General features: G+C 34.0%; 2 protein-coding genes across 3 annotated transcripts; one reads left to right on the top strand and one right to left on the bottom strand.

The window, feature by feature from the left end:
• The first annotated feature begins 1,981 nt into the window (after positions 1-1,981).
• si:ch1073-126c3.2 (uncharacterized protein LOC555816 homolog) lies at positions 1,982-5,414 on the top strand. The gene is made up of 6 exons (XM_059566500.1): positions 1,982-2,342; positions 2,452-2,537; positions 2,684-2,798; positions 3,568-3,680; positions 4,821-4,935; positions 5,110-5,414. Exons 1-6 carry the CDS (start codon positions 2,291-2,293, stop codon positions 5,283-5,285), a joined length of 657 nt encoding a protein of 218 aa, XP_059422483.1. The 5' UTR covers positions 1,982-2,290; the 3' UTR covers positions 5,286-5,414.
• A 522-nt stretch (positions 5,415-5,936) lies between these two features.
• Positions 5,937-12,796, bottom strand: ccdc172 (coiled-coil domain containing 172). Of its 2 annotated transcripts, none has more exons than XM_059566498.1 (8): positions 12,584-12,796; positions 12,328-12,413; positions 11,074-11,190; positions 10,638-10,803; positions 8,697-8,798; positions 8,489-8,609; positions 6,608-6,695; positions 5,937-6,391 (listed from the first exon to the last, which is right to left on the bottom strand). In XM_059566498.1, exons 1-8 carry the CDS (start codon positions 12,660-12,662, stop codon positions 6,362-6,364), a joined length of 789 nt encoding a protein of 262 aa, XP_059422481.1. In that variant the 5' UTR covers positions 12,663-12,796; the 3' UTR covers positions 5,937-6,361. The 2 variants fall into 2 exon arrangements, with proteins under 2 accessions (XP_059422481.1, XP_059422482.1); XM_059566499.1 differs by having other exon boundaries at positions 8,489-8,591.
• Between the last annotated feature and the right edge of the window lie 513 nt (positions 12,797-13,309).

The following is a 13,309-nucleotide window of genomic DNA, read 5'->3' as shown; positions in this document are numbered from 1 at the left end:
TTACTAAGTTTAACCAAGTAATCTCAAAGTTTTAGTACTGAAAGCTACGTATTAAGCTAAATGGATTCAAGTAAGCTGTACTTTAAATAATGAGTATTTTTTACGTTTTCGAGTGGTCATGCGCAGTTCGATCTGCAACGTAATTCTGACAGGTGAAGCACATGGAAAGGTGAGTCAGCTCATGTTGATCATATTTTTTAATTGCTCTGTTATTATACATAAATCAACCATATTAATAATTAGATTAAATATGGAAGCGATGCACAGCTACAGTACATTGGATGTGATGTTATTTAATCCGATTGTCTTGGAATGTGCTAATCGAAATCAACAGTTTTGCATCACTGATCTTTGATGGCAAGTTTTTAATCAATGAAAATTTTTATGTTTTATTTCTTTTTATTGGGACTCATTCATGAAATATGAGTTTATATGAAATATATCGTTTGTAAAGCTGTTCTGACCTAAATTTTCAGATTCATGGAAGGGTTCTCAAAATACTTGCTTTACATCTCCTCCCTAAACTTTTTTTTAATTCATTAATGAGGGAGAATTTGCTGATATATGTAATGTTATTTTGAATGTGTTGTGCAGGCACTGTTATAATCTATATATTTTAATTTAAGATTACTTAAGATTAAATGTTCGAACTCCACACATTGATTTGTAAATAAAAAGATGTATTGTAAGAATATAGTAAGAATTTAGTATGTTAATATTGTTTCCTTATTTTGTGGAAACTTTATTGTTTCCTTTATTTGAATAATTAAAGTGAAATGAGTCATGCAATGGAAATATAAATATTGGATTTTTTATTTATTTATTTTGCGAAAAGAGAGCTCTCCTTTTGAAGCATTATGAAATTCTTGAGCACGTTAAATATGTGTTAAGCTTCAATGCTTATTTCTTAAACTAAACTGTTTTACTGTCATGTTACCTAATATATTAAATACTTTGATATTTCATTCTCTGTTTTAACTTCTTTTGTTCTTCAGAGCACTGTCATTGCATTTTTAAAATACATTTATTCAGACTAATTTGACATTTCACTCTGTTTTAACTTTTCTTTCCAGAGCACAGCAGTTCTTCATGGCCTTCCTCTCAGAGAAGAAACCTTTATTCTTCAACGTTGAGTCTCCGAAACCAAAGCTACAGTCACTAAAAATCTGCTGATGATGAAAGTCAAGGCTGTTTGAGATTTAAAAATTGTTGTCATTTTGCTCACCCTCATGTCATTACAAGCCCATAAGACTTTGGTTTGGTTTGACTTTTTGGTCAACACAAATAATCTTCAATGAGAGTTTTCTGCCCTTTTGTTGACAGTCCAGGTAACATAAACTTAAAATATATTTATAAAGGCCATTAAGGTGTATTTAAACAAATCATATCCACTCAATTAAAATCTGAAGAAATTTGGTTCCCTGGATTTTCAGTGAAGGAACAGAAGTCTCTAAGGTTTCCTTAAAAGTAGTCTTTGAAAGACAAAGTTTTTTTTTTTTGGTTAGGAATGACAAAAATTTTGGGTAAAATATCCCTTTAAGCTTGTGTTAGTAAAAACATTTTTAAATTATTTTAATTGAAGTTATACATTGTTGAACCTTGGTCAAAAAGATTTTTCTACTCTTAAAACAATGTAATAATGCGAAATCTTTGTTTTTTTTTTATTGTCACTATTACATTTTCTCATAAATTTATGTTGATGGTTAGTTTCATCTCAAAGATTGACAAACAGTCAGGATCCTTTATAGAGTTTATTTTATATAGGTTGTTGCTTTTTGTCTCTACTTGATGTTTTTAGTTTAGCTTGCTTGCTAATTTTAAGGCAATTGGTTTCTTAATATTTTCCAAGTAATGTGAACACTAATAAGAACTAATTATTTTAAGTGAACAGTACTGCAGTATACTTTATTAACACATTTTCTGTACAAAATGTTTTAAGTTATGCAAACCTAACATTAACACACTACTTTACTTAGGAATTTTAAGGCAATCAGTTTCCTCACATTTTCTAAGTCAAGTCAATTTATTATATAGTGGCAATTAGTCTGTCACTGAGCAGTGAAAACATTAAGCACATTGTCAATTTCTGATTGTCATGACAGAAAATAAAATTAAAGATATGAACTAAAAAAATTCTTTCAAAACATTAGAAGTTCTGCATTTTCACTGCAGGTGTGTTGAAATTTGGTCAACATTGAATGCACATTAACCTGTGATGCAATACATTTTCCCAAACAGAAAGATTTAGAAGTAAGCATGACACAGAGTCTTTTGCAACAGAATTAACAACATGAAATGTACAACAATGAGCAGAACACAGAAGATGCTTTACTTACTCTTTGGTAAGCATTGTTTAGATAACTTCACATCATACATTCTAAATATTAAATGATTTGATTATTATATCTCTATAAAGATTTTTAGTGGAGATGTCTTTGTGATTTTCTACAGCATTTCTATTGACAACAGCTCATGGAAATAATTCTTCCTGTTCTTCCTCTGAATTTACTTATGAGCAGATTGACCAACAGCTTCAGGTATAGAATTATCTACAGCTACAGTATAATGCAGACTCAAACTATCTATTTACATACAAAATGTACTTTTAATAAAATCATTGTTGACTATTGCAGGTACGTATAAAAATAAAATGAGATTTTTATATTAAACTCTCTTTTTTTAGGATTTGAAAAATTGCCTTGAAATGCTATCTATTACATGGACAACATACCAAAACGCAAACATTTTTAACCAACTACAAACACTGAGTGATATCATCCAGAGGCAACAAAATGAAGGTAATTCAATAACCCCCTGCGAAAAAGGTTCTAAACAACATACTATCAGATTATCCTACAACGTTTTACTCAATAGCATATATGTAATGTTACTTATTAATGTTTTACTCAATAGCATATAGGCTGTTTTTTTTCCAAAACTTCAATACAGTGCAATATCATCTCATACGACGTTTTCAGTTGCAAACATAGCATGGCACGCACTGGTATCAGATATGTACCATATGTGATTGCATTTAAATATAGGGCCCTATTTGAACGATCTAAACGCAAAGTGTAAAGCGCACGGCGCAGGTGCATTGCAATCCTTTAATTTTTTTATATTTGGCATGTTTGTGTGCTGCTGTGCATCCCTGTGTTTAATAAGCAGCGTGTACGCGCGTTGTGGACCCACCTATACTAACACGCTCTTTAAATAACAAAGACAAAACATTGCGCCAGACTTTAGACCAGGTTTGAGTTGGTCTATGGCGCAGTCTATTTTCAGCTCCTTAAAATAGCATTGCACCGGCAATGCGCCTGATGAACACACTTCTTTTTTAGACCAGCACGCCTATGGATGCAGAAATGGGCACAAATGCATTTGCTAATTAAACGACGTGGCGCTGGACGGGTAAATGCGAACGGTGCCGGACTGAAACTAGCAAACACACTTGTGCTGTGCCTTGTGTCACATTGCGCCGGGTGTATTATAGGGCCCATAGTTGAAAGACAGAAAGTTAAACGGATAAAATGTCTGTAAATTAATCAACAGATCCTCTCTTCACAGAGTTAAGAAGGTTACTGCCAGCAAACTGTTCATCTCCAGCTGTGCCAGAGGATGGAGGCCTGCTGTGTATATCTGTGAAGGACAAGGCCTACTGTAAACCTATGTGCAATGCGGTACTATATTGTACATTATTTTCATTGCAATAATATAACAATTAATCTTAGCTTTTTTTTTATAAAAAGACAACATAAAAATGAAAATTTGTATACTGAGATTTATACTTGCAATTTACATTAAATTATTTTTTTTTTTTTTAGTTTAAGCATTACTTGCATCAACTTTCCACTATAAAATATAAATTACATTTCTGAGTTTAGGGTTTCTGCGAGTATTAAAAAGGTCTTAAATCAAAGCAGAAATTCTTAAATTCATAAAGTTATGTTAAATTTTGCACTCACTGCAAAAAATAAAAATAAATAAAAATAAACAATATATATATATATATATATATATATATATATATATATATATATATATATATATATATATATATATATATATATATATATATATAAAATCCTTAAATCAAATTACATTTACTGGATATTGGAAATGAAGAAGTCTTATGAAACTGAACAAAAGTATTTATGCTTGAAATGAAAATAAATATCTGCCAATGGAGTCAACAAATAATATAATTTCCCTGTTAATTAATTTATTTTTTTCTGATTACAGTAATCACAAAGTAATCACACTAATCACAAAGTCCCTTTGATAAATGTTTCAGAAAACAATACTTTTCTTTTCTTATCTTCATACGTCATTTTGCATCTGTAGTAAATGTATCTTGATTTAAGAACCTGCAAACAGTATATACACGTTTGTAAAATGTTTGCAACTGTTTTTTTTTCTTCACTTTTAAAGGGAATTACATTTGTTCAGTAGTATTTGTAACTACTGAATAACATTTTATTTGAATTTTGTTTAATGCGGAAATTAGTGAAAACCCAAATGTAAAAATAAACCTATTCAAAACGTGCTACAAACGTGTTCACTAGAACACTTAATGCAAATGACATACCCAAGCAATGAAGCACAAAAGTGTGGCTACTGTCACAGGTTGCAAGAGTGCAAGTTGCCCCCTAACGGACTTCAAAAGACAGAACTCACTGATTCATCAGCACCTCCCAGTGGACAACCCAAAATGTCGACAACAATCTTAAATAGAATCCATGTCAGTCCTATAGGGTATACACCACTATCCTAAAAACAAAACATTTATTCTTCTGTATTTAATCTTTCCATGCAAACAGGGTTATGATTTCACTTTTTTAAGAAGATCAAGGCTGTTTGAGGAATGCAGTTCTGCCACACAATACAAGTGGACAACCCAGTTTATTGGTGGCAACAGGCTGGCTATATGTGACAGTAAGTTCTGAAAACATTACACATGCACGTTTGTTTACATTTGACTATATTATGGAGAAATCTCTCAGTTTTACTGGTACCATTCTCTAATGTAAATCCTGAATACTACAGTACTGCATCCTAAGGTGTTCTGAATGAGGTGTTCTTACATCTCCCATTAACTTCTCTCTGCAGAGTCCCGCACTGCAGTGTCAGGAGCCCCTTCTGCATACTTCCCTGTGGGCCAGGACTGTCAGAAAATAAAGAGTGATGAACAACTAACGAGGAACATCACAACTATCTTTACATCAGAGTTGGTTATGGCAGGCATTACACTATCAATAGAGTCTTCCGGCCTTCTCTGTGGCTAAAACAAGAATTAAGGAGATCTAAAAATTGTTCAGAACTGACATATTCTGTGCAAAGCTCTACTAAAGATTTTGGACTTGAGTCATGTAAGTGCAAATATGTTAATAAAATGAAAACTATGGAAAATGTCACACTTAAGGAATTACCCTACATGATGTAACAACTAATGATTCTTCAAAATGACAAGGCCCAGTACAGAAATTCCCTATAAATGACAAGGGTAAAGCATAATTTAATAGTTTATTTATTTAGGCCTCTTTGTTTGTATTTTTTATTCTAAGTATTAGCAGTTCTAAATGCTGTGGGTAGATTTTAAAAATCTAAGCAATTTTACAGTATACAATTAAATATGCTCAGACAATGTGAAAATAAAGCAGCCTATTATTAATAGGGCTTCAGACGATTTAATTTACGTGGCTGGAATAATCTTCCCATTGGGGTCTTAGGAGGAGACAAGAATCAGACAGATCATCTTAATAGCAGATGTTTACCAGTCCAATTTTAACAATCATAGCCTGAGGTCAACGAATCTGTCCCTGTTCATTTTAAACATGATTGCTAGATGTGCAACATTCCACCATGCTGAGAAATCATGAGTGATTTTCTTTAGACAGCCAAAATAGTCCATTTCCATTTGTGTCCAAAATGTTTAATGACATATTTAATAACCAAGAAGCAGCCTATTTTTGGAAATTAGATGAATGCAATTTAGTATATTTGCAAGCATAGATAAAAACTAATTCAAATGTTCTCTATGGGGATGAATTGTTGCAACAGAACCACTAGATGCCAGTATTATCAACATTTTAGATAAAACTGCAGTGTGACTGCATAACACAGAATCAATGTCTTGCGTGAGATGAAGACAGGCATCTAATAAGAAGAACATTTCTACTCTAGAAAGAGCATGTTTAATTAAACTTTTTTAATAGTACAAATAAGCAATATCTAATCTATAATTGTTACAATATTGTTTAAACTCTACATGAAGTATATGACCAACTGAATAAAACAATTTATAAGCCTACAAAACACAGAGGGTGTTTGAAGAACACACTGAAGTCTCACTGAAGCACTCTCAACAAAATATGCCCTTCTGCGATAACTTCTGCAAAGAAAAAAAAAGTTTTCTTCATTGTGTGTATGATACAAAACACATTCCTATTAGCATGTGCCTAAAAAGCTCAATAGCAGTCTATTTTTCAGACTAAACTGTTTAAAATACTTCTTCAGTGCCTTAGCTTTTGGTATAAGTAGATTGTAGTAGTAGTGTCAATGAGAAAGAAAATTTTTTATTTCATTGTGTTTGAAAAAACATAGTTACCAGTTGCAGGGAGTGAATCTCAGAGCTGAGGGTCTCTCGCAGAAGCTCAAGCTCTTCTTCTTTATATAACTCCAGCTCTTTCTTGAGTCTGAATGGCACACACAGGCACATGCAAGAGAACAGGTAATGGTTAACCAATCATGAGGCTCAAAGAAAACGATACAAGCTTAAAATGACAAATGCATTCATTGTATCTTTTCAAATAGTCAAAAAAAAATCTTGATCAAATCATTCAAATTTACACTTCATAAATTTAAGAGAACTAAAAGAAGAGAAAGATTTACTTAGTGAACGATGTGAAATAAAAAATATCTATCGTTTTTGTTCATTTCTTTGATTGTGTTGCGCAGAGAACTATTACTGTAATGTGTACTTTCTGAAAGTTATTTAATACAAATTTGTTAGAAATTAGTTTCTAAATGCTTATTTGCAAGGTAATATCAGACTTAATACTAGTTGTTTATAGAAAGATAGATGGATCGATATAAATGATTCATATATTCATTCATCAATTCCAATTCAGGGAAATGATTGCAGGAAATTTGCATATATTTTCAGCAGAGCCTGAGGGGTGTCTCTGCTAAAGCGAGCACAGTAAAATCCTTAGTATACTACAAGAAAAGCAGACACTGAATAAGCACATATTCACGGAGTACAGAATATAACCACAAAAATGACATGAATGATATAGAATCTTATTTTATCAGGTTACATCTGCAACTTTAAGAGAAAAACAAGCCTTAAGGACAAAATATATCCACACACCACAGCCTAGGAAATCCACAATTTTGTCTGTACAGTTAAGAAATGACTTAAATGACTAATGAAAACTGGATATATACTGTGCTGATGCTTAACTTTTCATATAAAGACATAATTAAATGAGCAACTTTAGATTTAAAAATTGCTTTGAAAAAAAGAAAGTCACAGCGTACTGTCATTAGAACAAGAATAAGCAAATCTCTTTAAAATCAGATGGTTCTTGTTCCAGCTTAATGGGTTTCCAGGATGTAACCAATTAAAGCAAATCAACATAAAATAATGTTTTGTTTGAGTGCACATTTTAAAAGTGATTTTAGCATTTACTGATAAAGTTTGGAACAATTATGCTTTTTACATTTGCATTAACACAAAACAACTACAACAACAAAATGTTTTTATTTATTTGGTGTGACCTCCAGATAAGGAATAAGCTCACTAAATACTACTGGAAATCAACTTGGAGGTCTGGTTGTTAAATTAAAACAAATCTTATTCAGAGTCATAATACATTTAAAACCAGAAGCATCTTCACATTAGCAAAATAAATCACTAAAACCTTGCCATGTAGTAAAGTTTGGGATGTGAAGTCTCTCTCATAACTTAGACACTGTTAATTTCAACTGCCCTATGCACGATGGGGGTTATGCGTTTACGTGTGATTCATGACTACATAGGAGAGGAATGAACACATCCTGAGCTTAGCAGCGCTGTCCCAAAAGCCTCATCCTCAGCACATCCTGGGAGCTTATACAGCCTGTCCTATTAATGAGGAAGATTTGTGCTACGCTCCACACACCACCCCCACGTATGATTTACGCAACCCAGTGGAGGAACTTTCTTCCTGAGACTGGCTAGCTATCGATCCCCTTTCAATCATCTCTTCTTAGTGGGGTGCTGATCTGAAGGAGTTGTGTTTAACAGCTCTGGACCGGACATAGTAAGCAACATATCAAAGACCTAATTAATAGAATGGACCTAATGCTGTATTATTTACACATGGTGAAGTGAAAGGAGGAGGAAGATGGAGAGATGGATGAAGGGAAATTCAGCAATCTTTACTCACACTCCTTATGGATCATGCTATCACACTAACATTACGATAGGTGAGAACTCTCTTGCCTAATACAGGTGCTGTCTGTCAAGGGTTTCTGACGGACCATGAGCCTCTCTGTCTTCAAACTCTCTGTCAGAGCTACTGCTTCCTTCAGATCTCTCTCTGTATCTGCAGATGAACAGAAAACTGAAGGGATGAGAGGTTTATTTTGACACTTTAATATTTCTCAACTTTATCAGAGGAAGTTCTTAAGTGAGCAGAGCCCTGTTTTACCTGTAAGCTGTGATTGTATTTCCTGGAGCTCAGCTTCTAGTGACCTTTTCTCTTCTTTCACGGAGCTTAGCAAAGTGTTCTTTTGCTTCAGCAAGTCCATCTCTGAGGAACAGCAAAGGTGACAACTTAAGTAACCTGCTGGCAGGTGGTTAAAGCTACAACAAACAGGTCTTTGAAGAACAAGCACCACTTCGATGATAACTTTGTGGATGCCTTCTGAATACAAAGCTTTTTCACCTTCTTTATACCTTCGTATATGTTTTTATCTAAAGCTGAGAAACAACTGTGCATTTTCTGCAAGCTGAATGACACATTTCAGTATGTCAACAAAGGCTAGGTAGTTTTTCAGTGCTTGTTAATCTTGGTTCAAATAGTTTCCAAATTTTGGGGGGTAAATGATTTACATAATGATAGCTTCCATAGCAGAGTCAGAAAATATAAAAAATATATATATATTTAGTCACATTTTACTTAAACATTGACTTTATTCAGCAGTGAGAATGAATTAAATTGATTGAAAGGGAAGTAAAATCAATATTACAAAGAATGTATATTTCAAGAGTATACTGTTGACTATACTTTAGAATTTTTTTATTAATCAGAGAATTGTGAGAGAAAAAATGCATAGCAATTTTCACAGAAATATTTAGCAGGAAAACTGATTCAACATTCCAACAACTTTCTTTCTTTAGCACCAATTCAGCATATTATAATGATTTCTAAAGGATCATGTGACACTGAAAACTGGAGTGATGGCTGCTGAAAATCTAGTTTTACATTTTAAAATATTATCAAAATAGAAAACAGCTCCTAAATTGTTTTTAAAAAATGCAGGATTACTGTTTTTTTTTTTTTAGTTGGATCTTTTGATCCAAAAAAAAGTATTGAATGCTGAGACCAGTGTTTGGAATAACGGCGTTTAAAATAACGGCGTTAGGTAACGACGTTATTTTTTCAGTAACGGGGTAATCTAACTAATTACTTTTCCCGTCGTTACAACGCCGTTAACGTTACTGAACGTTAAATGCGGTGCGTTACTATGCATTGATTTAATATGCAATCCGAACGCACCCCTGGCTCATACAGCGAGTGAGCAGGAGGGTTAATAACGAGATAAGCGATTATGATTGGCTAAGGCAGAGTCATGTGTTTCATGGTAGCCAATCAGAGCCAGTGTTTTTACACACACGCACCAGCGGCACCAAACACACAGTCACACACACGCAACAGCTACACAGAGATTCGCAGCAGCAGGAGAAATGGCGAGTCAGGAGCAATCCGATGAAAAGTTGGCATTTTCAAGGTGGAGATATAAGCACTACTTTAAATTCATTGTAGTCAAAGGCAAGAACGTGCATGTAATGTGTGACACGCATCTACAAAGCTAGTGGCCAAAAACACTTTTCTTACAAAGAGTGCAGGATAAAACTCTTGATGTCTGTTGACGTGCAATAAATCTCGAAAGTTATGTACGAACACCTGTCTGTTCTACTTATTTCAACTTACTTGTGAAAACTGCTAAAAAAAAAAAATACTTTGACATATAGCAATTTTTTTTTTTACAGTAACGCAAATAGTTACTTTCCCTGAGTTACTTTTATTATAGAGTAATTCAGTTACTAACTCAGTTACTTTTTGGAACAAGTAGTGAGTAACTATAACTAATTACTTTTTTAAAAGTAACGTTCCCAACACTGGCTGAGACTTAAAAATCCTGCCAACCATACATTTTTGAACAGTACTATTCATGATGGATAATTGCCTGATAATAAAACTTATGTGCGAGCCTGTATTATGTTTTTCAGCAGTGACGGTAAACCATTAATTCCCAGCAACTACTAGATTAAATTAGGTCAGATCTGCCTTATATACAGTTGCTTGTTTGTTAAGCACTGATGTGCAGTGCCTTAAATACTTTCAAAAAAAACAAAAAACATTCACCTTTGTGTAGAGTTTGAGCTTCAAGCTCGAAGCTCTGGATTTTAGATAGGGTTTGGGTGTGAAAAACTGCATTTCTGTTGCTGATTAGGTTGAATTCATTGTTGAAAGTTATCATGTCCTTCAAGAATTTCTCTCTTTCTTCACAGGATTCTCTTTTCAGTCTGTCCTGAATTTTTAAATAATGAAAAGGCTATTATGCAGATTACAAATAGTACAAAAGCATTATTTTAACACTTCAGCATGTGCATTGTAGTGGATGATGGATAATGCTATGTCTGTAAACTTTCTTTATCAGTCCTCATTAACTATTTTCATAATTATAGTAATATTGTTTCAGATTTAACATTGTTGTGTTTTAATGAAGTGTGTAATAAAGAGACAATGGTCTTTCCAAAAAAAGAAGGAATATAACTCCATTGTGGAAGGTTGAATGTACCAGGTTTTCTTTGAGATCTCTCTGCAGTCCAAGGAGTTCCTCTTTCTGCCTTTCCAGCTGATCTTGTCGCTTTGTCATCAATACAAACTGCAGTTTGGTTTCAGCCAGGAGCTGAGACTAGGATCACAAATTAATCATGAATTTGATCAGTGTCTTGTGTCAGAGATAGTCCCCAAATGAAGCATCCCACAAAATAAACTTTGCATTCACAGCAGTGGCGTTTTCTAACTAGCTGCACAAAGACACATGCGGGAGCACAGCTTGTTGCTCATCTGCCAGATCAGTGGCTTCAGTGCTGTTGGTTAAGGTAAGCTTAATGTAATTTTGTTTGTAGGTCATTCTGTAATTGGCATGGTACTGCGCTTTGAATTCAAGTCCCTGCTTCTCTTCTTTTACTAGCTCAGTCAAGTGTGAAAGACATCAAGGATCCTTCAGGTAATTATTCTCTACCTGGCTTCAAAGAATGCAAGCAAATTATGTCTCATAATTACACGGGAAGCATTGGTCTAACCAAACATATTACGCAGAAAATTAGACATGTCTTTTGTGACATTTACTATCTCAGGTGGATCATTGAGGTCTTTCAAGGAGTCTGTACTAAATGTTTTAAACTTGCCACAATGCAAAACTTATGAATTGTGAAAATCCTAAACATACATTGCAAATATTTACCTTCACTGCATCAACTGATTATCGGTTTATGTGAATAGGACACATCTGGAAGCTTTTGCTTTCAGAAACCTATAGTATGTCTCTGTATTGACCTAAGTATTCATGCAATGACCTCTTTAATCAAATGATTTAATCGCTCATTGACTTACTACGTCTGACATTGGAATCAAACTAACTGTATACCATATGTTTGCAAGGTTAATTGTATTTTTTAAGTGTTTTCAACAATAATACTAATGTAATCTGAAAGAAACGAGATTGATTTTGCAGTGCCGCTTTGAATTGATCCACTCCATTTTAATGTATCCTGTCCATTAGATGAAGTGTTTTAATCATGAAACAGAATTCCTTTTCACAGCGCCAAAGGATATTAATACTGCATATATCAGCTTTGTGCACAGATAAACTTTAAGATGAATTACAGTGCACATCCTTTGCTGTGTGGCAATATTTCTATCTGATGAAACGTTAGGCCTATATGCTACATTCACATAACACTTAAGAAAAATGAAAAGGGAAATTAATCTTTCCTAATCTGTCATTATGTGTTTTTTTTTTTAAACACTGGGTAACCGACCATACCTTCTCATCCAGTTCACGATGTGCTTCCTCCAGTGTTTCACGTGAGGAGTTTATTTTGTCCTGTACACTCTTGATGGCAGCTTTAACTGAATGAGGAACATAACGAACATTTTCAAAAGCTTAATTTTGTACAAACGTAAGAATTATTGAAATATGTAATGTGAAATAATTATATTTAAGGTTTTGTTTTGTTTTTCACGTTTAAAAACACTCGCGAGCTCATCTCAAATTGACCGTTAACTAATCTGTTGTTTACCTTCATGAAGCTGCTTGATATTTTCTGACACCTGCTGCTCTGTCAATAAAATTTGCTCAAATAGAGTGTCTAGACTCATTATTATTATTATTATTATTACAACAATAATAATTAGGGGGAAAACTGGAAAGGTTAGTTTGTATTTGCTGTTTCGCGGGGAAAGCGTTTCAAAATAAACGTAGTAGAGGAGTGGGCTTCTCTACTCACGCGATGCGCATGCGCAGTCTTGCCACCTGTTTACTGTGCGCAAACGCATGAGCGACAACAACGATTCTCTCCTTCATTATTCACTTTAATTCATGTTAACGCAAAGAAATCCATAGCAGATGGCAAAAGAAGAGGAATCCGTTCTTGGTACCTGGAGTCACTAGTGACTTTATTCTCATTATTACTTCAGACCAGACCAAATAAGTTGCTCTGGTGTTACCCTATTGAGAGCATGAAGAGTGGATACTGACACAATGGCATTAACTTCCGGGCAGTGGCGTCTGATAAATAGCCTTGCAGTAGCCTACCCCGCGATGATCCACTGGCAGAGCACATACATAGACACACCACCTGAAAGCCCATGAGATAGCTCAGTCATTTGGCCTCCTACTTTAAAGTGCAATAAAGGTCAGTCTCCCTATTGTTTAGCGTTTGTAAGCACAGTTAGCAATCAATAACTTTAATTTTGTGCCATTTGGTGCAGCAGTATTTGTCAAGTCATTCTTTACCTTCTCCAGT

Source organism: Carassius carassius, chromosome 14, assembly GCF_963082965.1.
Source record: "Carassius carassius chromosome 14, fCarCar2.1, whole genome shotgun sequence".
Taxonomy (NCBI): domain Eukaryota; kingdom Metazoa; phylum Chordata; class Actinopteri; order Cypriniformes; family Cyprinidae; genus Carassius; species Carassius carassius.
Note: the sequence above shows the minus strand (reverse complement) of the source record. Positions and strands in the feature narration are given on the sequence as shown.

Coding starts and splice junctions, on each gene's coding strand:
- si:ch1073-126c3.2 (XM_059566500.1), top strand. CDS start 2,291: ATGAAATGTACAACAATGAGCAGAACACAGAAGATGCTTTACTTACTC. Junction 2,343..2,451: donor GATGCTTTACTTACTCTTTG/GTAAGCATTGTT, acceptor GATTTTCTACAG/CATTTCTATTGACAACAGCT. Junction 2,538..2,683: donor AGATTGACCAACAGCTTCAG/GTATAGAATTAT, acceptor CTCTTTTTTTAG/GATTTGAAAAATTGCCTTGA.
- ccdc172 (XM_059566498.1), bottom strand. CDS start 12,662: ATGAGTCTAGACACTCTATTTGAGCAAATTTTATTGACAGAGCAGCAG. Junction 12,414..12,583: donor TATCAAGCAGCTTCATGAAG/GTAAACAACAGA, acceptor TTCCTCATTCAG/TTAAAGCTGCCATCAAGAGT. Junction 6,696..8,488: donor ACAGACAGCACCTGTATTAG/GCAAGAGAGTTC, acceptor TGTGCCATTCAG/ACTCAAGAAAGAGCTGGAGT.